Consider the following 25,791-nt stretch of genomic DNA (forward strand, 5'->3'; position numbering starts at 1 on the left):
ATCAATTGAGTGTCCCTTCTTAGAATATTGCTTAAGTGTGTGGGACCCATAACAGGTAGGACCAGCAGAGGACACGGAATGTGTACACAGAAGGGCAGCACAAATACTCACAGGTTTGTTTCAGTCACGGGAGAGTGTCACGGAGATGCTGAAACACATGCAACGGTAGACACAGTCACCTGACAGCTTCGAGAACTATTGTTAAGTGAGCTGTATAAGAATATACCACAGGATCTTACGAATTGCTACTGTAGGAACTGTGTGGACAAGGTTGGTCTAATTACAACATCACAGATGCAATTAGTCATTCTTCCTGCACTCCGTATGCAAATGAAGCAGGAAAAAATACTGTGAGGTACAATGGAAAATACCCACTGCCAGCCACTTTACAATGGTTTGCAGATTATGGAAGTAAATGTTAGTTCTCTTTCTTGACAAGATGTATGGTACACAATAAGTCACAGTGAGTGAGTGGAGGAAACATTACACATGAAAAAGATGCAAAATATCAAAGTGCAATTACTGTGTACCCTGATCAGCCACAACATTCTGACTGCTGATCTACTATCGATACAAAACCGTCCGTGCGATAGCAGCATCACCTGGTGAGGTATGACTGCTAGTCAAACACACGCACACTGCATGTAGTATTAGTGAGCACGCTGTCCGTGCGTAGAATGGTGAAGACGTGTGACCTATCTGAATCTGACTGAGGACACATTGTGATGGCACGGAGGCTCCGCATGAGCATTTTGGAAACTGCACGATTTGTCGGGTGTTGCAGTGGTGAGTGTCGTCAACATGTGGTGAACCCCAGGTGAAACCACGTCCAGATGATGTAGGATTTGGCAGCCATCCCTTGTTACAGATACGAGACATCGTAGGTTGGGCAGGCTGGTAAAACACGACAGGCGGTGAACTGTGGTGGAACTAACATCAGATTTTAATGCTGGGCAGAGTACAAGTGTGTCTGAACACACAGTGCACCGAACACTCCTAACGATGGGCCTCCACAGCTGGCAACCGTGCCTGTACCACTGTTAACATCACGACATCTTCCAGTGGAACAGCTGCTCAACACCTGTATTGTGAGACAGAGGCAAGCCGGTGGCGGTTCCATTGCGCTCTGAAGAACATTCACATTGGCATCTGTGCAAGGCACCGTGATGGCCGAGGAGTATCGTACACTGGTTGCAGATCACGTACATTCCTTTGTGACAATCACATTTCCCAATGTCAGTGGCATTTTTCAGCAATACAATGCACCATGTCATAAGGCCAAGAATGTGATACAGTAGTTTGAGAAACACAGTGGCAAGTTCCAATTGATGTGCTGGCCTCCAACTCTCCAGATCCGAACCCGATCGAACACATCTGGGATGCGACTGAACGTAGCATCAGAACTCATCACCCCCTCCCCGGAATTTACGGGGATTAGGTGACTTGTGCGTGTGCGCATATTTGTTGCCTCTTCCCTCCAGTGGCCTAGAAAGGTCTCATTGCTTTCATGCCGTGGCACCTCGGTGCTGTTATCTGTGCCAAAGGCGGACACACCTATTAGGTGGGTAGACATCATGTTCTGGCTGATCGGTGTAATTAGATACATAAAAAAATCTACTCACCGAGTGGTACCAGGAGAACACACATATAAAGGTATTTAAATCTGCAAGCTGTCAGAGCCAGTGGCTCCTCCTGGCTGTATGGTTGATGGGAAGGAAGAGGGGTGAAGCAGAAAGGACTGGTGAGGTTTAGGAAATGGGGAATATTTGGAAAAGCCACCCACAACCTTGCATCAGGGAAGATTTGTCAGATGGGATGAGACGGAAAGACTGACTGTTGGGGCAACTTTTCCAAAATATCGCCATTTCCTAAACCAAACCAACCCTTTTCTTTCACTGCTCCTCCTCCTGTTTCAACCCTTCTGCCAAAAGGAGGGAGCCACTGGCTCCAAAAGCTTGCGAATTTAAATATCTTTATAAGTGTGTTCTCCTTCTGCCACTAGGTGAGTAAATTTTTTTATCCATCCAATAACATTCTATTTTCAAAAAGTGCAAGTACTGATGGTAGTTGATGGACATAAAACAGAACTGGATAGAACAGAATATTTATTTGCCTTTAAACATGTCTACATGCAACTGGTGCCATCAAATAAAGTTTGTATACATCTATAACTACATTACAGTGTTCTTACATGGCTCATCGGCTACATGTAACATTAGACACAGGCATGAACCTAAGTTATTACTTTACTACAATGTACCTCAATTATAACTTTATAAAATATTACAACTTATAGTCATATATAGATAATTCAGAAAAAAATTTTAGGTCACCATTACATTCTTCAAATTCCTCCACCACATATAAAGCTTTACCTTTTACCAGTTTTTGTTACTATATTCTTCAGTTTATTCACAGGTACTGAAACAGCATTGTTAAGTAATGTGTGAGTGAGACCACACATTATAACTGTAGTGGACTTTTGCTAGATTGGCATATGGCTTATCAATTGCATGTTCATTTCTTGAGTTATGGTGGTGTACTGAGATCCTAAGATCAAAGTTAGCCAGGTTTCCTTTAGTATCTGCTAGAGAGCTATAAACATACATACTACGGCCTGTCATAATATTAATTTTGTTTAAAAAGTTACACGATTCCTACGATGATAGTCCTGCAACACATCTTATAGCTTTTTTGTCATTTAAACAGAGACTTTGATCCAGGGTGGTTTCCCCATAGCAGAATTCTGCAAGTCAGGTGGGAATTGAAGAAAGAAAACTAGGTGCACAGTACGAGAGTTTCAACAACACAGCGTCTAAACTTATACAGCAGATAAATCACACGTGAGAATCAGGTGTGCAATTTATTTATGCTTAGGTATTTCAGGTAATACACTCCTGGAAATTGAAATAAGAACACCGTGAATACATTGTCCCAGGAAGGGGAAACTTTATTGACACATTCCTGGGGTCAGATACATCATATGATCACACTGACAGAACCACAGGCACATAGACACAGGCAACAGAGCATGCACAATGTCGGCACTAGTACAGTGTATATCCACCTTTCGCAGCAATGCAGGCTGCTATTCTCCCATGGAGACGATCGTAGAGATGCTGGATGTAGTCCTGTGGAATGGCTTGCCATGCCATTTCCACCTGGCGCCTCAGTTGGACCAGCGTTCGTGCTGGACGTGCAGACCGCGTGAGACGACGCTTCATCCAGTCCCAAACATGCTCAATGGGGGACAGATCCGGAGATCTTGCTGGCCAGGGTAGTTGACTTACACCTTCTAGAGCATGTTGGGTGGCACGGGATACATGCGGACGTGCATTGTCCTGTTGGAACAGCAAGTTCCCTTGCCGGTCTAGGAATGGTAGAACGATGGGTTCGATGACGGTTTGGATGTACCGTGCACTATTCAGTGTCCCCTCGACGATCACCAGTGGTGTACGGCCAGTGTAGGAGATCGCTCCCCACACCATGATGCCGGGTGTTGGCCCTGTGTGCCTCGGTCGTATGCAGTCCTGATTGTGGTGCTCACCTGCACGGCGCCAAACACGCATACGACCATCATTGGCACCAAGGCAGAAACGACTCTCATTGCTGAAGACGACACGTCTCCATTCGTCCCTCCATTCACACCTGTCGCAACACCACTGGAGGCGGGCTGCACGATGTTGGGGCGTGAGCGGAAGACGGCCTAACGGTGTGCGGGACCATAGCCCAGCTTCATGGAGACGGTTGCGAATGGTCCTCGCCGATACCCCAGGAGCAACAGTGTCCCTAATTTGCTGGGAAGTGGCGGTGCGGTCCCCTACGGCACTGCGTAGGATCCTACGGTCTTGGCGTGCATCCGTGCGTCGCTGCGGTCCGGTCCCAGGTCGACGGGCACGTGCACCTTCCGCCGACCACTGGCGACAACATCGATGTACTGTGGAGACCTCATGCCCCATGTGTTGAGCAATTCGGCAGTACGTCCACCCGGCCTCCCGCATGCCCACTATACGCCCTCGCTCAAAGTCCGTCAACTGCACATACGGTTCACGTCCACACTGTCGCGGCATGCTACCAGTGTTAAAGACTGCGATGGAGCTCCGTATGCCACGGCAAACTGGCTGACACTGACGGCGGCGGTGCACAAATGCTGCGCAGCTAGCGCCATTCGACGGCCAACACCGCGGTTCCTGGTGTGTCCGCTGTGCCGTGCGTGTGATCATTGCTTGTACAGCCCTCTCGCAGTGTCCGGAGCAAGTATGGTGGGTCTGACACACCGGTGTCAATGTGTTCTTTTTTCCATTTCCAGGAGTGTACATTAAAATATGGAAGCTATTAGTTTCCTCTTTGGTTACATTTAACATAAATAAAATGTTTTATATTTTGCTATTTTTATGAGTTTGGATTAGCATGAAATGAGAAGATAGCCCACACCTACTTATTGCAACTGCTGCATTATTTTCTAACTCACCTAGGTTGGTATTCTCAGAAAATGAGTGTGGTGTCATCCGCATAGAGTACTGTCTCATCGGGCAATATGGAGGGTAGACAATTTATATGTGCCCAGAATGAAATTTTCACTCAGCAGCAGAGTGTGCGCTGATATGAAACTTCCTGGCAGATTAAAACTGTGTGCCGGACCGAGGCTCGAACTCGGGACCTTTGCCTTTTCGCAGGAGAGCTTCTGTTAAGTTTGGAAGGTAGGAGACGAGGTACTATCAGAAGTAAAGCTGTGAGGATGGGGCGTGAGCCGTGCTTGGGTAGCTCAGTTGGTAGAGCACTTGCCCGCGAAAGGCAAAGGTCCCGAGTGCGAGTCTCGGTCCGGCACACAGTTTTAATCTGCCAGGAAGATTCAGTTTATATGTGCATAATAAACGGAAAGGGTCCAAGGGATGGCACAGCTTTGCAAACAGGTAAGAGATTTTTTTTTTTTTTTTGCCTGGAGCGATTTAGGGAAATCACGGAAAACCTAAATCAGGATGGCCGGACGCGGGATTGAACCGTCGTCCTCCCGAATGCGAGTCCAGTGTACTACAAATTATTGGGACATGTGAAAAGCATTGATAATTGTCAGATGATTATGCATTATCTTCCTCATGGATACGCTTGATTACAGACAGTTTTAGGCATTCTGGATGGGCACCTTCATGTAATGTTTTGTTTATTATTTTTGTTAAAGACATTATTTTCTCTTTTGTCATGTGTTTAACAACACAATTAGAAAAGGCATATTAGTCTTTAGGTCGAGAATGAATGAGTTTGGCTATTAATATTATGAAAAGCATAGTTGCTACTCACCATATATGCCGAGTCACAGATAGGCGCAACAAAAAGACTGTCACAAAATAATATTTCGGCCAACAAGGCCTTCGTCAAAAATAGGCAACAGAAACACACGCACACTGATGCAAACGAAATGCACACACACATGATCACAGTCTCTGACAGCTGAAGCCAGAGACAGTTTGGCTTAGCTGCCCGAGAATGTGGTCATGTGTTTGTGAGAGTTGTGTTTGCATCAGTGAGTGTGTGTGTCTGTTGCCTATTTTTGACAAAATTCTTGTTGGCTGAAAGCTTATTTTGTGAGAGCCTTGTTGTTGTGCCTACCTGCAACTCAGCATCTCCACTATACGGTGAGTAGCAACAATCCTTTTCTTAATATTGTTACATTCCATCCTGGATTTTCCATTGTTTGAGTTTCGCAATTGCTTCACTGATCTTACATAACATGTATTGAGCTAAGGTACCAGCTATGAGTGAGAAGGACCTCAGTGTTTAGGAAGAAATGTATTAGATGTATGCTGAAGGTGAAAAAACTGCTACGGAAACTTTAGTAGTTGTGGCCCTTGTGCATTTGCTATGGTTCAACTAACATGAAATGATGGAAGACAGAAAATCACTGCAGGGAATGTATTTTTTCAGTGTTCACTGTTGTCCTGTATTTATTTTCCAAAAATGGAGATGAAATATCACAGGCAGGCTTACAACACATTCTGAGTAATGAAGGGACAGTCATTTTGCTCATGAAAACAAGTGTGGTGAATAAAAGTTGTACAGGGAGACTAATGGCTGAATACAGTAAGCAGATTTAGGTTCAAACTGGTGTAGATTGCAGTAGGCCTAGTTATTCAAAGATGAAAAGGATTGCACAAGATAGTGCAGAGAGCTGCATCAAGCCAGTCTTTGCACTGACAACAACAAAACAACAGCCTTACTGTGTGGCATACACTACACTTGAATTATTCTGGATAATCCAGATTACGTAAAACAAGATATCTGCACACTAGTTTTAAGACTAGATCCTCGTACATAGCAAACCAGTTTTATTTGTGCAGCACTACAATTAATTGTCTTTAACGTTATCTGACGTATGTTTGCTTTGTCAGTTGCAAATTTATTTATTTGTGAACATGAAATAGCATTCAAAACAAATTACATAAAGGATTACGACTCGCAATTTATTTTAACGTGGGCGTAAGGTAGAGCCAGTAACCCAATGCATTCGCCTTTGAATAAATTAGTAAAAAAATTACATGCGATGAGATAAATTATCAACTATTAGTGGAAATAATTAGCATTTCCTAGTTAATCATGACAATTACAATAGTTTAGTTTAAACGTGATTTCATTAGTACTCCTTCAAGTCGACTGTGGCGCAAATCCCAATGACAATTATTTTATTTCTAAAACTCTAACGTTGGCTCATGGCTTACGTCTATTGTATAAAGCGTAAGGCTATGTCAAACTAAGGTATTTCTGCCATAAGAACTAAAAATTTTTATACACTTTAAAAATAGGCGCACGAAATCATCCAGTGTTACTCAAAATAAACATCATACATCATTCTTACGGTTTTATTTGCCCACACGTGTAGTTTACGGGAAGTTCTGAATATTTATGTTATTGTGCGTAGATTATTTTATTTATGGTGATAAGCTTGTACAATACATTTCCATCTCTTCTTTCCGTTCATTATCCAAACATAAACACATACAATACGAAGGCGCTGCAGAACGCAGCAGTGTCAGTGTTTTGTCCTGTCAATCGATTAGTTTCCCGCAGCGAAGCTCTCGAACGTCCTCAACTCCTCATAAAAATGGCCGTCGTGGGGTCTGGTGCGGACCAACCTAACGTGATTTGTGCTCTGTAAGGCAGCTGACATGTAACAAATTCAGCTTTAGTATCAAAAATTGGAGCCGTCGTCCGAAACGACGTGGCCAAAATGGAGTTACACGACGATAATTCCGTTGTTAAGGATCGCATCTTGGAAGACATCAGGAAGGCGATCAAGTTGGTGCGTAATAGAGCAGAAAAACCACCTTCACATAAGCGCTTTCGTGTCCATTTTTGGATTTGTAAATTGTCATCAGAGTGCTTTTATTTTGGAAGATCGTTCTGTCTAAACCATTGTGAATCTGGCGTATTGCGTATTAGCTGTTATGAATGCGGTCGATTGAGGAAGGGAAAAGAGAGAGAGAAAAAGTGTGATGATGATAGCAGACAGGATGACGTCTTTGTTTGGCGCAGCTGATGCTAAGTTTCCGATGACTAATGCTCCAGTTGTGTCATGCTTAGCGTGGGTGGGGATCATCACTAGTTAGTCGCGGATTTGAAGTCTGCGTGTACTGTAAACCGATATTAATGAGAAGACATTCGCACCGACGCGATAAAGCAAAATACCGTTTGAAGGTGCAATCGGTAGTGAACGTAAATAGACTGGGATTTGACAAAGAAAAGTAAGATCATCTAAGAGGGGGATCCACTCGTTCATTGATCGAGACTGGGTGTTCTGTAAGTACACATAATGTTCATGCAATGGCTTTGCAGAGTTGAAATAGCTTCTCAGAAGTATTGACGTTGCGGGATGTCAGTAAATAGAATGGCTGTGTACCTGTTATATATTTTTATTTCGCCTGACTGCGTGTGTTAGCGTGAGCTGCCGAGAGTACAAACAGCACGACGAACCATCGTCTTAACAGATTACCAATGCTAGAATTACGTGTTGGCACAAACTTTAATCTCACGCATCCTTTGTTTTGACTGCAACTGTTGAATCAGTAAAACGCTCTTCCCAACAATAGCTTTCGTTTACACCTGATATGTTGCTCTTTTCAATATGTAAACCGTTGTCCTAGCATTTTAGTGCGGTTAAAACAGTTAAAAGCGTGTTTTGTTTATCGAAACAACAAATATGACATGCAGTTCTCAGCTGATATTGACTCAAGTCAGGTTATCTTCTCTCTGTTTTTTTCATTATGGTTAAGAATGTTGTGACTTCGCCTTATTGATGAGGTGCTTTAAGTTTTCGAGCCAAGTAGCTTTATTAAAATATGCTACTCTGCTGGAAATCTGAGAGCTTTCTGTCAGCAATATATCAAGGCAATACGAGATACAGTTACTTTGCCTTGTCTCCTCTTGTACCATATGTTTTAGATAGCTTGGAAGTACTGCATTGGGAGCAAGGCAGTTAAATTACGTGAACAATCACTGAACATAACAAACAAATAAAATGAGGGTATCATAGGCCTACATGAACAATCATAATTCAGTTATATAAATGCATACCAATTGCTAGTTTCATTCAGTTTCTTGTCCATATTTTTCACAGATGAGACTGGGTAGAAACTTGTGTGTACTGCACCATATGTTGTTCAGTTTTATTTATTGTATCATTTTGTTCTGTTTGCTATACATGGTGGATGAAAATAGAATTCAGAAAATGCTATTAAAAATTTACAATATGTGTGAGACTTCTTGATCCAGCAGAATCTGACAAATATTGACTCAAATGACATGCTCATATGAACTCTAATCCTGGATTCAGTAATCTGTTGGTTGTGACAAAAAAGTTAACATTTACCCCATGTGCTCACATTTATCGTATTAGGTCAGAGGTAAGTGGAAACTGCAATCTGTGTGTGGACTGGGTATGTATTTGCCAGCAGGTATAACCATAAACTAACATTGTTCTACGACTTATGAACTGCCAACTTGCAATGAAAAAATCCAAAATGAACCATTCCTGAAATGAATTTATTATCAAATAACATTAAAACTAAGATAGTTGGTACCATACTTCTTGTCAGCTGCAATTTGCACGAAAGTGCCATTTGGATGCAGATGTCTTGACCACACTTTTTTTATTATTTCCAGAATCGCCTTACACTTTCAACTGTTCCATCAATTTCAAAGGCTATAAAATACAGCACAAAACACATATCAAGAGATATGAAAATATGTTATGTTTCACCATTGATTAGAGACATAGTACAGTGAGTAGAATATAGTTTTTAGCTTGTCACTATTTCAGCAATTACAGAAAACTCTTCAGTAGGTACAGTGTATCTTGTCAACATTAGTAACTTAGAGAAAAGTGCAAACTGCTACAAAGGAACAAATTAGAAACAAACTGGACTAAACCACTAGGCAGTGCTAGATATGTGACCACATACGTACCAGCGCATGATGCATTTGTTTATTCACTGTTACCTTTTCTCATCATTACCTGGTATATAACAATTTCATCAGTAAACAATTCACAGAAATCATTTTACAAAGACTTACAAAGATGCATGTTTACAAAACAGTGCATAACTGTTTTAGATCAGTTGAAAATATCACAGTGGAACAGGCCACTGGGCAGTGCTAGTGTAGATAAGGCAAATTGTTAACAAGCAATTTTTGTTTTTTAATTTTTAAATTTTTTATTTTTACAACTTACAGAATATCATCAGTGAAACTTCATAAATGCTTTAAATACTTTACAAAACATAGAAATAGTTGAGGGACAAGTGGCTCCCACACATTTTCGTTTCCACAAATGGAACAAATGCATGAACGCCATATAGGAAATTCAAACACTGTGAGATGATGTACTTTTGAGTCACCATATGTCAGTGTCATCAATAGCGTACGCCAAGCATCCACATTGCCTTGCGTAATAAAACTACATAACCACCAAACATCAGATTAACTAAAACACAATCCGGAATTAAAATCATATAAAAACCACTCAAGTATTAGTGTTAATGGTACACTGGAAATTGTGCAACCTTACATTACTTGTTCCTATTTTCTCATATTGCATACCACATTTTCTTATGATTCCAATATAACTCTTACAGACATATAAAACTCTTAGAGACATATAAAATATAAGCTGTCATTGTACATATGATAAATTAATAAAAATAAAAATTAAAAGGAGGATGAGAAGGGGAATATATTTAGAATTGGCGATTCAAAATAAGGTTTACAACATCTTGGAAGGGGCTGTTACTATGGAATTGTTTTTCTGTAAATAACAAGCATTATTTCATTCATTTCATTTATTTATTCATCCAGAAATCTTGTTGTGTTATTACACATAGATGTAGGATAAGTTACATTTAAATTGCTTTGATACATATACTTATTTTGTAGGTAGGCAGTTACATGCATAAGTGTAGACATTCTTAAGATATACATCTATATAAATTATATGCTGTACATAGTGAATCATAGCTTTTTTGGTATGTTAGATACTGTCATGAAGAATGCTGAAGATTAGATGGGTAGTTCACGTAACTAATGAGGTGGTGTTGAATAGGATTGGGGAGAAGAGTAGTTTGTGGCACAACTTGACTAGAAGAAGGGATCAGTTGGTCGGACATGTTCTGAGGCATCAAGGGATCGCCAATTTAGTATTGGAGGGCAGCGTGGAGGGTAAAAATCGTAGAGGGAGACCAAGAGATGAATACACCAAGCAGATTCAGAAGGATGTAGGTTGCAGTAGGTACTGGGAGATGAAGAAGCTTGCACAGGATAGAGTAGCATGGAGAGCTGCATCAAACCAGTCTCAGGACTGAAGACGACAACAGCAACAACAACAACAACAACAACAACGACAACACATACTGTCATCAGAGAATGATTACAGAGTAACACTATTTACATTGTGTTATCATAAGTGCAGATGAGCCATAACAAGGAACAGTTATATCTGTGAATAGAGTCAAATAAGTCAGTTGAAAGTAATATTTTAACACATGCAGTAAAATACATTACAAAAATTGTTTTAGATTACTATTCATAAATTCTTCCACTGAATAGAAGCAGTGCTTCTGTAGGATTGACTTTATTTTGGATCTGAATCCTTTCTGGCAAGACCTGACATTTTCAGGTAGCTTCGTATACAGAAGTACTCCCCTGTGCCTTACACTACTGTGCCCTTAATGTAGCCTTTGATCACCTATAAATATGTCATTGGAATGACGAGTATTATGATAATGAACATCTCTATTTTTTTGTAAATATATGGAGATTTTCATGAATAAAACACACTGTTTCATGAATATAGATACAAGGCACTGGCAAAATACTGAGCTCCTTAAAGAGATGTTTTGTGGTGGAAGACAGGGGTACTTGTTTCATTGTCTTTATTATTCGCTTCTGCATAATAAATACATTCTTATGGGAGAAGCCCCAAAAAGGAATGCAGTATGTAATTATTGAGTGTACTAATGCAAAGTAGGCACATTTTAGTGTTTCGATATCACAGATTTTACTTAAAATACTTAAAGCATAGCACAAACTGTTCATTTTACTTAATAATTTATCTTTATGTATGTCCCACTGTAGTGTCATGAAGCAATTAAGACGGGGGGGGGGGGGAGATAGGAGCAAGGGGATGGGGTTAATGGAGGGAAGGGAGAGAGGGGTGGAGGAGTAAACAGGATTAATCTTTTAGAGATTTTTGTAAAAGTGTTTGTTGTCCTGTGCTACAAATGTTTTATATAATGATAACTTCAATTAAAATAACATGAAAGCTTTGGGGAACAGCTGTGGTAGTGCTGTTGTAAGGGAATTTTGGGAAAAAAAGGGTTGAAATTCTAGATGTTGTTATAGTTAAACTGTTTGAGTATGGAAGGGTTTTAATTAGATAAGGCCATCTGGCTGGGTGCCATATACAGTTGACGACACTGGAATGTGGCGTTTAGGCATTTTCTGCCATGCAAGGGCACCAGTAGAAAACTGTTCCGTAGATACGTTGTATCTTGTCAACATTCTTCAGAGACACACATGCGTAGCTGCCAAGGAACAAATTAGAAACCAAGTGGACTAAACCATTAGGCGGCGCTAGGCACATGGTACGCAATGCCTTTTTGTTAACAACAAGCTTTTAGATTATTACATTGTATATAATGCTCTCATCAGTAAACAATTTATGGAAATTATTTCAGTGTTTTACAGACACACATTTTTTTTTCTACAAAACAATGTGTAACTGTATTTTTGAATGTCCATGAGAACAATACATGGTACATGGAAGGGGCTGCTGGGTGGCGATGCACTTGTTAACAGACAATTTGCCTGATTTACACTAGTGTCACCAAGTGACCTCATCCACATATTGTTTTTGACCATTCAAAAATACAGTTGCACATTTTTTTAATGATTTCCAGGAATTGCTTACTGATGATGTGGTTTTATACAATCCAGTGATGAAAAAAGGTTGTTGCAAACAAACAAATGTATTGTATTCAACGTATCTAGCGCTGACCAACAGTTTAGTCTGTTTGGTTTCTAATTTGTTCCTTGGTAGTAGTTTGCACTTGTCTCATGGTAAAGAATGTTGATGAGATAAAATGTACCTATTGAACGGTTTTCTGTGATTGACATAACACTGGTAAGCTAAAAAAAATCTTCTTCTTCTCACAGTATTAATTCTCAAATAAATGGTGAAATGTAACACATTTTCATATCATTTGATACCACCTTTCTATTGTATTTTATAGACTTTGAAAGTGGTAGAATGTTGAAAACACGTAAGGCTATTTTGGAAATAAGAAAAATTTTGGTGGAGACATCTGAAAGTTGTTAAAAATACTCCTTATCAGAACACACAAATGTGTGGCTAAGATTTTTCTCGATTTGTTTGAGCAGGGTTAGACGCAAATTTGTCAAGAGAGTGTAGTCTTTCAGATAAAATACCTCTGCAAGCATACTGAATGAATATTATTTTGTACAGCTGTTTCCACTAATTGTAGATCGATATGGCTAGCATTTCCATCAAATATTAAAATCACACTTTGGCTATGTAATTGGTTATTGGTATGAGGGTATTGTATGTGAGGTATAAAAGCTGCAGTGAAGCACTGATAAAACTCAGGCTCCTCCAGCCACCCATTTGTTAAAGCAGCATAATGTCACTGTGTACACGTTATACAAAGCCAATAGGTCCCAGACCATTCCACCCTGATTTGTGATAAATGGTAGCAGTAAGAGTCATCTGCAGCAACACAGGACAAAACAGCTGTAATCTCCATACCTGATCCAGCAGAGACTTTTTTTCAGTGGCTTTTCATCTTCCGCGAGAGCTCTTACCCTACTTGAGTCACTGCAAAACACAGACTCATCTAAGTTGTGGACAAAGCACGATTTCTCATAGTCTTTTGGACCACATATTTAATACATATTATTAGTTCATGTAGAAGCTATAAACTGCAAATGGGTCTCGAGCGGTGTTTCGGGACTGTTGCAGGTGCTAAAGTTTCTTCAAAGAAATAAAGGGGTTCTGTTTCATAAAGGCCTGATACCAATCCCCACCAGGATGATCATCTTTAAATGGAGTTTTCAATGTTTTTTGTTTAACATTCTGTTGTGCCAATGACTTTAAGTACCTCTTTGTCACATGGATATACCATTTCTGCACCAGCAGTTAAACAGTTGGCCATTGTAGCTTCAATATGTGGAGGAAGAGCTTAAGGATGCCCAAGATCTGATTTATCCAGTGGTAACCCTCTCACCTGAAGGAATCAGAATAAAATGGTGCAAATCATATATAAATGATGATGATGATGATGATGTTTGGTTTGTGGGGCGCTCAACTGCGTGGGTATCAGCGCCCGTACAATTTCCCAACCTTTGCTCAGTCCAATTTCGCCACTTTCCTGGATGATGATGAAATGATAAGGACAACACAAACACCCAGTCATCTCGAGGCAGGTGAAAATCTCTGACCCCGCCGGGAATCGAACCCGGGACCCCGTGCTCGGGAAGCGAGAACGCTACCGCGAGACCACGAGCGGCGGACGCAAATCATATATAAAGGGTCAGATTTAATTTCTTCCTTTCATTCTGGACTCTCAGAAAAATATAGTTTCCATCCTTTAATTTGGTGGCATATGACTGATTTTGTGACACCTCAAGCTGCTGCTGCTTCTGTAAATAATTTAACTTTAATTTTATAACATTATGAGCATCCCTTGGCATATCATTTACAGCATAAGTGCTTTCTGCATACATTTTAATGTAGGTCTTTGGTGTTTTTTCAAAGCTTGATATGGAGAAACATAAATTATTTTGCAATTGTCACTCAGTTTCTGTACCCAGTTTGTAATTTTTTAGGGGGTTAATGTAAATATGCAGTGGTTATTATTTAGCTTGAAAGCAAGTAATTTCATTATTATAATCTCATTTGGAAAGGATAAAATACAGGGTGTAAACAGTATAAGGCGCCAAAATTGTACAGATGGTACATCTCGGTGTGCTTGACAAAAAAGTCTAATGACATTTCCTTGTATCATGTACTTTATTATTGTGTTATTAAAACGTAATGTTCGTAGGATAGATAGTATATGCATTTCTGTTTACATAGTCAACCGACAGTAAATGGCGTACCGAGCTTATCACCTACAATGGCGGATCGGCCAGAGAAAGGCAACGAGCCGACCAGAGGATTGAAATCATTAGACATATACGACGACGTGGTGTGATAATGAAGTGCTACCGAAAAAAGGAATGTAAACAGTTTTTGTGCTTCAAGAATGTGTAATTTGCTTTAGGTGAATTGAATACAACCAGTCTGTTTCTCAACAAGTCGATAACAAAGGTCGTAGTAGTAATGACAAGCTAATATCAAACACAATGTATTTCCATTAGTACAGATTCAATCAATCACCAAGTAGATAGTTGTGCATTAGTTACACTCACCTGTTTCACCTTTTTACGGCAAAGCCATAACGAATACGAAATTCACATTATTTTCCTTCTATACAATGACATCGTGACAAAAAGAAAACCCATTACTTCATTTCCTCTTACACCAATACTACAATAAATGTTCGAAATGACCACCATTCGTTTCTACACATGCTTCATTACGGCGAACCCAGTTTTGTCGCACTCGTTTACACACATGCACATTGGCCTTTATGGTATGGGCAACATCTAAAATCTTCTGTGTCAATTTGTCCACATTGTTTACTGGTTCAGCATAAACAAGTTCCTTCATATGGCCCCAAAAGTAAAAATCCGGTGGATTTAAATCAGGGCTGTGTGCTGGCCATCGATGTGGACTCAAACGCCCGATCCATCGCCCTGGAAATCGACTATCCAAAAATCTGCGTACGCTGTGAGAACGTGGGATGGAGCACCATATTATGACGTATGCCTAACGGAATGTCTTCTAACAATGTTGGTAACAATGTTTCCTCTAGAAACAGTTACCAGTCAAACATGCAGGTAAAACATAGGGCCCAATAATGTAATTATCGAGCATACCCACCCACACATTTACGGAAAATCGTCGCTGAAAATGTGTTGCCAGTACGTGGCGAGGATTGTGTACACTCCACGTGTGCATGTTATGGAAATTAGTTATTCTGTCGCGAGTGAAACACGCTTCATCTGTGAAGAGTATTTTGTTGACAAAATTATGCTGCGCACTGTGTAACAAAAACCACTCTGAGAATTCACGTTGTGGAGGGAAATCTTGGTCTTCCAATGCTTGTATGCGTCGAATGTGGTAAGGCCACAGACGCTCCTCTTGCAAAGTGCAATGAACGACAGTGTTCGGTATACGCACGTGGCGAGCGATGCTTCTAGTACTCTGAGAAGGATCCTCCTGGATGCGGTCCAGAATTCTTTCCTCAGCTTCCAATGTACGATCGGCGGGCTCCTGCCTTCTGGGCAGGGCAGTAAAGAGCCAGTATCTCTCAATCTAAGGAAATTAAATATGTACTCGTCAGTTGTATTTTGTCACGATGTAACAAAAACGAAAAGCATATCAGAACAGAAGATACGTTTCGCATACGGACGAAAATTTACAAAGGTGCAGATAACTACTGTATTTTATTAAGATGTAAATGCATAATAATCGCATACAAGTAGAGAATTACATTGGCACAAACCTTTGGTGCACGGAAGTCGTCGTTGTGGGAAGCGTTCACGATAAATTCGTACAGCTGCTCTCGCAACACCTTTTTCCTCACCATAAATTAAATGCATATCACATAGCTCAGCTATAGTAAATCTCCTTTCCATCGTAACTGTGAACAGAGTTGCAATAACATCTGCACAGGTTACTCGCCTACTGTCGTCACTCGGTGTATTAAAATGACACAGCCACTCAGGCCGGAGTTGCCTATGTGTTTACGGTTTACGCTCGAAATGTCAATACACGCAGCAGGCAATGACATGAACCGATTGCTTACGTACATACGTGCACGGCCCAGTATCTACTTTTCCAAAACCATTATCCTGAGACGAACCAGAATTGGCATCACAATTGGGCAAAGTTGCCGTGAGCTTTGAGGCAGTCATTTCGCTGATGCACCAGATTGTAGAGGCTGTGTGAAGAAGTCCGCAATTGCTGTTACACATCTTCGTCTGACAGGAATTTCCGACCCCTCGAGACCTTTAAGGGACCGAAGGTGTTGTAATCGTAGGGGGAGAGATGTGGGCGTGGGCAGGTGGTAGTGTGTCTCCCACTTGACTTGGTGTAACTTCTGCACCATGACATTTGTGATAACGGCTGTGTGTTATCACGAAGCATCACCATCCCTTGACACACCATTCTGTGATGATGGTTTCCAACAGACATGCTGCCCCGTACACATTCTTCATTCTGCAGTGGATGTCTCTCCCTCATCTGCCAAGAAAAGAATGATGGCATGTTGCTTCTGTTTGGTGGACCATTTGCTAATAACGTCACCGTAGTTTACATTTCCACATTTACTGTATGCACTTTCGAAACACACAAATGCCACAATAACCCCTTGACTGCATGTCTGTTTTTGTATACCCACATCGGAGTCATACAAAATTGCATATATGCTGAAGCAAATCCCCTCAGAGGGAAACTTTCGGATCGCTGCGTATAGCTTAATAAACCATAAATAGCGTGTTTAAGTTACCAATAAATAAAGGAAAAAAAAATTTCTTCCTTCCCAAATCTGGAGCTAGGTACATCAGTATAAAAAGCTGAACAGTGAACAAAATTGAACAATAAAGAGAGGCAAGTGGTGTAGAATAAAAAATCAAATGTCTCTCCAGAAAAGTTTTTTCCCTCTTGTTTCCAATTACCCCTATTTTACAAATACCTCACCTGACACTATATACAGAGTTATTACAAATGATTGAAGCGATTTCACAGCTCTACAATAACTTTATTATTTGAGATATTTTCACAATACTTTGTACACACATACAAAAACTCAAAGTTTTTTTAGGCATTCACAAATGTTCGATATGTGCCCCTTTAGTGATTCGGCAGACATCAAGCCGATAATCAAGTTCCTCCCACACTCGGTGCAGCATGTCCCTATCAATGAGTTCGACAGCATCGTTGATGCGAGCTCGCAGTTCTGGCATGTTTCTTGGTAGAGGAGGTTTAAACACTGAATCTTTCACATAACCCCACAGAAATAAATCACATGGGGTTAAGTCGGGAGAGCGTCGAGGCCATGACATGAATTGCTGATCGTGATCTCCACCACGACCGATCCATCGGTTTTCCAATCTCCTGTTTAAGAAATGCCGAACATCATGATGGAAGTGCGGTGGAGCACCATCCTGTTGAAAGATGAAGTCGGCGCCGTCGGTCTCCAGTTCTGGCATGAGCCAATTTCCGCGGGCTACGCGTGAAACTTGCCCGCACGCGTTCAACCGTTTCTTCGCTCACTGCAGGCCGACCCATTGATTTCCCCTTACAGAGGCATCCAGAAGCTTTAAACTGCGCATACCATCGCCGAATGGAGTTAGCAGTTGGTGGATCTTTGTTGAACTTCGTCCTGAAGTGTCGTTGCACTGTTATGACTGACTGATGTGAGTGCATTTCAAGCACGACATACGCTTTCTCGGCTCCTGTCGCCATTTTGTCTCACTGCGCTTTCGAGCGCTCTGACGGCAGAAACCTGAAGTGCGGCTTCAGCCGAACAAAACGTTATGAGTTTTTCTACGTATCTGTAGTGTATCGTGACCATATGTCAATGAATGGAGCTACAGTGAATTTATGAAATCGCTTCAATCATTTGTAATAGCCCTGTATACATTTTCTGCTTTTGCAGCAAGCAGAAAGTAATGTAAAATGAAAGTATTTGCTTCCAGTCGAACCCAGGATTGTTCTGTTACACTTTAGATTCTGCCTTCGGCACAAAGTCATTAATAATGGCTCTGTCTGGCCATCCTCATTTAGATTTTCAATTGTTCCCCTAAATTAGTCCAAGTAAAGGCTGGGACGGTTCCTGTATCCAGGACTTGGCTGGTCACCTGTCCAAACTTCATAAAACTCACTTATGTACTAATGAAGAAATCATTAATAACATTTCAACATGAAAAATAATGCAAATGTCCTGCATACATACGAGGGTCACTCCAAAAGAAATGCACACTATTTTTGTAAAAATACAGTTTTCATTCTGCGTATGTGAAAGGTTTACAGTGTGTAGATACATCCTTCCCGCTTGTTTTCAAACTTAGTTCAACCTGTTCCCGTTAGTGGCGCCATCACAGCATGTCTTTAAGATGGCTGCTACACTTGACATTCGTCAGAAGCAACATGCTATCCATAGAATTCCTGTGCTGTGAAAACAAGACAGTGGGATAAAATCCACGAGAGGTTGAAAAAAGTGTATGGAGATGCTGCTGTCGATCACAGTACAGTTAGTCAGTGGGCAAGCTGGTTACATGATGAAAGCAGGCGTGGCAATATTGAGGATTGTCCTCGCAACACAGTGAATGAATTGTCACACTACGTTGGGATAGGGGAGGAAGTGTTTGGAGAATACTGAAAGTGTTGGCGTTAAAGAAGGTTTGTGCCTAGTTGGTTCCAAGGATGTTGATGGTGGCTCACAAGGAAATGAGAAAAACTGTATGCAGCGAACTTTTGGAACAGTACGAGAATGGTGGAAATGAATTTCTTGGAAGAATTGTGACAGGTGATGAAACATGGCTCCATCATTTTTCACCAGAGACGAAGAGGCAATCAATGGAGTGGCATCATGAAAATTCACCAAAAAAAATTAAAAATTCAAAACCACATCTTCTGCTGGAAAAGTTATGGCTACGGTGTTTCTCGATTCCGAAGCACTCTCGCTTGTGGACATCGTGCCAAGTGGAACTACCATAAATTCTGATGCATATGTGACGACACTGAAGAAACTTCAAGCTCGACTGGGTCGTGTTGGACCACATTGGCAAAAGCAGGATGTTTTGCTGTTGCACGACAATGCACGGCCACATGTCAGTCAAAAAACCACGGAAGCGATCACAAAACTTGGATGGACAACACTGAAACACCTGCCTTACACCCATGACCTGGCTCCGCATGACTATCATCTCTTTGGGAAACTGAAAGACTCTCTTTGTGGAACAAGGTTTGAAGATGGTGACTCCCTTGTGCACGCTACCAAACAGTGGCTCCAGCAGGTCGGTCCAGAATTTTACCGTGCGGGTATACAGGCGCTGGTTCCAAGATGCCGTAAGGCAGTTGAGAGGGATGGAAATTATGTGGAGAAATGAAAATAATGTTCCTAAAGGATGCATCTACACACTGTAAAACTTTCAAACATGTAGAATAAAAGGTGGATTTAAAAAAATTGTGTGCATTTCTTTTGGAGTGACCCTCGTATATAAACAATAACATGAAACATAATCATGTGGCAAAAGCAGATTAATGGCATCCTATAATGTCATTAAAATAACGTGCATTTTTTAGCAGTTGGCTTCAGAGGAAGTAGTGTGTGACATTGTTGCCAGTATGTGCTGAGTGACTTGAATTCAACTGTTGTTCTCATAATCAGTTGCTTTGGGGGAGACTTCATGATCTGAACTGTCTACATCTACATACGTACTCCACAAGCCACTGCATGGTGCGTCGCAGAAGGTACCTTGTACCACTGACAGTCATTTCCTTTCCTGTTCCACTCACAAATACAGTAAGGGAAAATGGCTGTCTAGATGCCCATGTGCAAACCATAATTTCTCTGATCTTTGTGGTCCTTGTGTATAATGAACTTTGACAGAGAAGAATTGTTTGGAATCAGCTTCAAAACCTGGTTTTCTAAACTTTCTCAACAGCGTTCCTTGAAAAGAATGCCACTTACTCTTTGGGGATTCCCACGTGGGGTTCCCAAAGCATCTCAGTAATAACTTCGTGTGCTGATCCAGCGTACTGGTAATGAATCTAGCTGCCCGCCTCTGAATTGCCTCAATGTTTTCTCTTAATTTGATCTCGTTGGATCCTAAACGCTTGAGCAATACTCGAGACTAGGTCACTCTACTGTTCTATACATGCTCTCTTTTGCAGATGACCCACACTTAATACCTTTGTCTCTCGACGAACACTCGCTGTCGAGGACATTGTACTGGATTCTATTACTTAAAAAGTCTTTGAGCCACTCACATACCTAGGAATCTGTTCCATACACTTGTACATTTGTCAGCAGTGGGGTACTGCTTTATCGAAATCTAGGAGTGTGGAATCTGGCATGTTGCCCTTCATCCACAGTTCACAGGATATTGTGTGAGAGAAGGGCAAGGTGAGTTTTGCACGAGTAGTGACTTCTAGAATGTGTGCTGATCTGTGGACAAAAGCTTTTTCGTCTCAAGGAAATTTATTGTATTTGAATTGAGAATATTTGAAGAATTCTGCAGCATACTGATGTTAAGGATATTGGGCTGAGTTTTTCTAGGCCATTCTTGTATCTTTCGTATAGAGAGAAGTCACCTGCATTTTTTTTCCCAGTTGCTTAGGACTTCATGCTGGGTGGGAGACTTGCAATGAATGCAGGATTGGGGGGGGGGGGGGGGGTAGTGCTGTAGAGTGGTGGCTGGTGGTTTTAAAAATTTCAAAGGAGGCCAGCTGATTGTATTATCACTATGCTGGAGAGAGAATATTGTAAATATGCTAAGCAAATTGGGGCAACATTGATTCAAAAATGGGTTTCCCTTTGTAGTGAGATCTTTCCACAAAATTTCACTCGCCAGCTTTCTCCTCAGAATGAATGCTATTGTTGACAAGGGATTTCATATTTCTGGATTTCCGGAAGGCTTTTGACGCTGTACCACACAAGCGGTTTGTAGTGAAATTGCGTGCTTATGGAATATCGTCTCAGTTATGTGACTGGATTTGTGATTTCCTGTCAGAGAGGTCACAGTTCGTAGTAATTGATGGAAAGTCATCGAGTAAAATGGAAGTGATTTCTGGCATTCTCCAAGGTAGTGTTATAGGCCCTTTGCTGTTTTTTATATATATAAACAATTTGGGAGACAACCTGAGCAGCCGTCTTAGGTTGTTTGCTGATGACGCTGTTGTTTATCGACTAATAAAGTAATCAGAAGATCAAAATAATTTAGAAAAGATATCGGAATGGTGCGAAAATTGGCAGTTGTCCCTACATAATGAAAAGTGTGAGGTCATCCACATGAGTGAGTGTGAAAGGAATCTGTTAAATTTCAGTTACATGCTAAATCAGTCAAATCTAAAGCCCGTAAATTCAACTAAATACCTAGGAATTACAATTACAAACAACTTAAATTGGAAAAAACACACAGAAAATGTTGTGGGGAAGGCTAACCAAAGACTGTGTTTTATTGGCAGGACACTCAGAAAATGTAACAGATCTACTAAGGAGACTGCCTACACTATGCTTGTCCATCCTCTTTTAGAATACTGCTGCGCGGTGTGGGATCCTTACCAGACAGGACTGACGGAGTACATCGAAAAAGTTCAAAGAAGGGTAGCACGTTTTGTGTTATCGCGAAAGGTGGGAGAGAATGTCACTGAAATGATACAGGTTTTAGGGTGGACATCATTAAAAACAAAGGTGTTTTTCGTTGCAACGGAATCTTCTCACGAAATTCCACTCAACAACTTTCTCATCCGAGTGCGAAAATATTTTGTTGACACCGACCTACATAGGGAGAAATGTTCACCACGATAAAATAAGGGAAATCAGAACTCGTACAGAATGATATAGGTGTTCGTTCTTTCCATGAGCTATACGAGTTTGGAATAATAGAGAATTAGGAAGGTGGTTCGATGAATCCTCTGCCAGGCACTTAAATGTGATTTGCAGAGTATCCATGTAGATATATAAGTAGATGAATGTGGAAGTGTTTTGTTGACTTTAACCTACTTAGGCAGAGATGACCATTGTGAGAAAATAATGGAAATCAGAACTGACATGAAAAAGTTTAGGTGTTCATCTTTTCTCAAGTGCTAGTCCAGAGTGGAATGGTTAAGAAATAGTGTGAAGGTGGTTCTGTGAACTGTCTGCCAGACATTTAAATACGTATTGTGGGTAGACGCAGATGTCTGGCACACACTATATGATCTGCAGGTAGGTAGAGATGTCTAACAGCCCAAAATCGAGACCTTATGCAATGCTACAGGTCTGTCTGCCACCACAAACTCCAGGTGTGTGGATTCTCTTTGACCACCCACTTGACAGTCAGTCAGAACTGGCACAAACTGGTGGAATCAGTCTATGTAACTGAAAGAAAGCATATGATGGCTGTAATGTGTAGCACATTGTGGTTTTTGCCCAGTGATTTTGTAGCACGACAACGCTCGGCCCCACATTGCAAGAGAGTTCAAAACATACCTGGAAACATTAAAATGCAAAGTCCTACCCCACCAGCCATATTCTCCAGACATTACTCCCTCTGACTATCACCTGTTTAGACCAATGGCGTGTGGCCTGACTGACCGACACATCCGGTCTCAAGAAGAAGTCACAAATTGGATCGATTCGTGGATCGCTTCCTAAGATGAAAAATTTTTTTGACTTGGGATTCGTTCACTGCCTGAAAGATGGGAGAAAGTAGTGACCAGCGATGGAAAATACTTTGAATGAATGATACATGTGTAACCAATTTGTTTAATTAAAGCCTGAAATGTTGGCGAAAAAAACGGCAGAAGCAAAGTTGTACATCTTGTAGTACAGTGCTATTTGAAATCAGTGTTGCTGAGAGCAGTATTGTCATTTAAAGGCATAACTGGTGAAGTTTTAATTCTTACCCAGTGTGAGTTTACTTCGTTTTCTTCATACTGTTATTTTTTCATGTAAAGTTTCATTGTGGCTTCTCACATCCTTTCAGAGACATTGCCGACAATTTGTTTGAAATTTGAGACTTCTCTTTAAAAGTGTCACATTTCATTTGGTAAATTCTTTTCTCGTGTCTTCTCTGTACGTTTAAGATCATTGTTGTTTGCCGAAGTGTATTTGTTAAGTAATTGCTCGTGTCTCAGTAATCCCGAGAACAGACGACGAGAATAGTAATTTCCGTCGTCACGTGTGTCGCAGCTCCACCAGCAGGAGGTGCAGCAGCTGAAGCGGGACGCGGCGAGCCGCGCGCCGTGCCCTGCGAGTGCTGCGCTGGTGAGCCACCTGGACGCCGGTCTGCGGCACGGCCTGCGCGAGCAACGCCCCGGGTACTGGCCGTTCGTCGCGGACGTCTCGCACTCGGAAACCCGGCGCACTCTGGCCGGCATCTCCTCGCCTTCAGCCAGGGGTGCGTGTCTGGTATCGCTTCTCTGTGAGGCGAGATTCTTATCGGACTACAGCTGTCTTTTGCTATTTACCGACAAGTTGAGATGACACTACAAATAACTACACTGCCGGGGGAAAAAATTAGTACACTGTAAAATTACAGGAGTATGTGCAATATAGTCAGATCTACTTTGCGTCACGTGAGCTTATGGGAGTCGAAATGAGTAGTGACCTATGACGTCATATCAACTTGAGATTTTTTTATACGTGTAATTCATTTCTAAATTTTATTGATTAGTTACAGAGTAAAGAATTTAATTATGTACAACATTTAATAGATAATGAGTTTTAATAAGATAGTTATAAATATGTTTTGACTTAGCAAATCACCTTGTTGCATTATGCATGATATGTTTTCTCTTTGTAAAAACAAAAACTTCAGTGTTTGCTCGAGTGCGGGATCAAGTAGTCGTCGAATGTGGATCTGCTGTAACTTTCATGAATGGGCATAGAATTGTTAATTTACAACTGGCACCAAGGCTTCGGACAAAGTGTATATATACAAATTTTAATAATTACGTTCTTTTACGTTATTATGTTATTTCATGTTTGATGTTACAATTGCAATAAGTTAATCCAGCAAAAACTGACATTACAGGGTTTTAGAAGAACTTAAAACAAGTACATTGATAATGCATATTTCCGAAATTAACAATCTTTTACAAGTGCAATTTTGAAACATACGTACAGTTAACACCTAAGTTCTTGTTATTCAGTCCAGAACATATCTTTACATAATGTAATCAGTTATGCAATTTTATGAAACAGTTTTGGGCTGGTAATATTTCTAAATCATCAGAATTGCAATTCAAATGTTCAAAATGACTTTTTACAACATTTGAAGGCTAAAATGCGGAGTAATTACATACATCGCAAAATCTTTAAACCGTATTACAAAAAATTGATGAATCATTCTTCTAACATTATTTATGATACAAATTGTCTTTCTGAATCAGATTATGTCTCCAGTTTAAATAAACCTTCTCTAGTTTTCATAATGTGTGGATATTGCACTGAATTTCTGTATAGAATGTTCTAGGAACATTAATTAAGAGTTTAATTACAGATTTTTAGTTAGTGATTTCCATAAGAATATGTTGTTTTGACTTGCAAAGATACATAAATGTTAAGCTTTTCCAAAATTAATAGTTTACACAATTAATTTGCATTTTGGTAAACAGTGAATTTTACTAATTGAATTATAATTACAAAACTGAATGAAAAACTTTACTAACAAGTGGTCAAATGGCTCTGAGCACTACGGAACTTAACATCTGAGGTCATCAGTCCCCTAGAACTTAGAACTACTTAAACCTAACTAACCTAAGGACATCACTCACATCCATGCCTGAGGTAGGATTCGAACCTGCGAGCGTAGTGGTCGCGCTTTTCCAGACTGAAGCGCCTAGAACTGTCGGCCACAACAGCTGGATTGCTAACATTTATACACTATTAACACTGATTCCAGAACTTGTTCTTTCTCTTTAAAACATCCCGAAATTTGTATTAAAATGATAAGAACTTATCCCAACTGTACATTACTTTACCTTTACATTACCACCTGTGACACAGTTTAAAATTTTCATTACAACTGTTTCACACTGTTGCTCTAAGTGTCCTTATACACAACCCACATCTGTTTTAGCATGTATCGCATACTACAGAACCTGCTGTATCGGATACTCCACACGATCCATACAGCCTATATCATTACAATGTATAGGCAGTATTTGACAGTCTTGAGTGGATTACAATCTTTGAAATTCTGGGTATCGCAGGGATAAAGTACAGGGAAGAATAGGTTATCTATAATTTGCATAAAATCCCAGAAACCAGTTATTAGAGTCAAAGAACGTGAAAGGGAAGCAGTGGTCGAGTAGGGAATGAGACAGTGTTGTAGCTTATACCCAGTATTATTCCCTCTGTACATGGAGCAAGGAAACCGAGTAGAAACTTGGGAAGGAAATATAAATTC

At 40.6% G+C, this 25,791-nt stretch overlaps 1 protein-coding gene across 1 annotated transcript in view; it reads left to right on the forward strand.

Moving 5' to 3' along the window:
- The first annotated feature begins 5,029 nt into the window (after nt 1-5,029).
- Nucleotides 5,030-25,791, forward strand: part of LOC126108285 (uncharacterized) — a 235,549-nt gene continuing 214,787 nt past the window's right edge. The window contains exons 1-2 of the mRNA XM_049913509.1: nt 5,030-7,294; nt 23,571-23,778. Of these exons, the coding sequence (XP_049769466.1) occupies nt 7,223-7,294; nt 23,571-23,778 (280 nt within the window). The 5' untranslated portion in view covers nt 5,030-7,222. The remainder of the gene's footprint in view (nt 7,295-23,570; nt 23,779-25,791) is intronic.

Source organism: Schistocerca cancellata, chromosome 11, assembly GCF_023864275.1.
Source record: "Schistocerca cancellata isolate TAMUIC-IGC-003103 chromosome 11, iqSchCanc2.1, whole genome shotgun sequence".
Taxonomy (NCBI): Eukaryota; Metazoa; Arthropoda; class Insecta; order Orthoptera; family Acrididae; genus Schistocerca; species Schistocerca cancellata.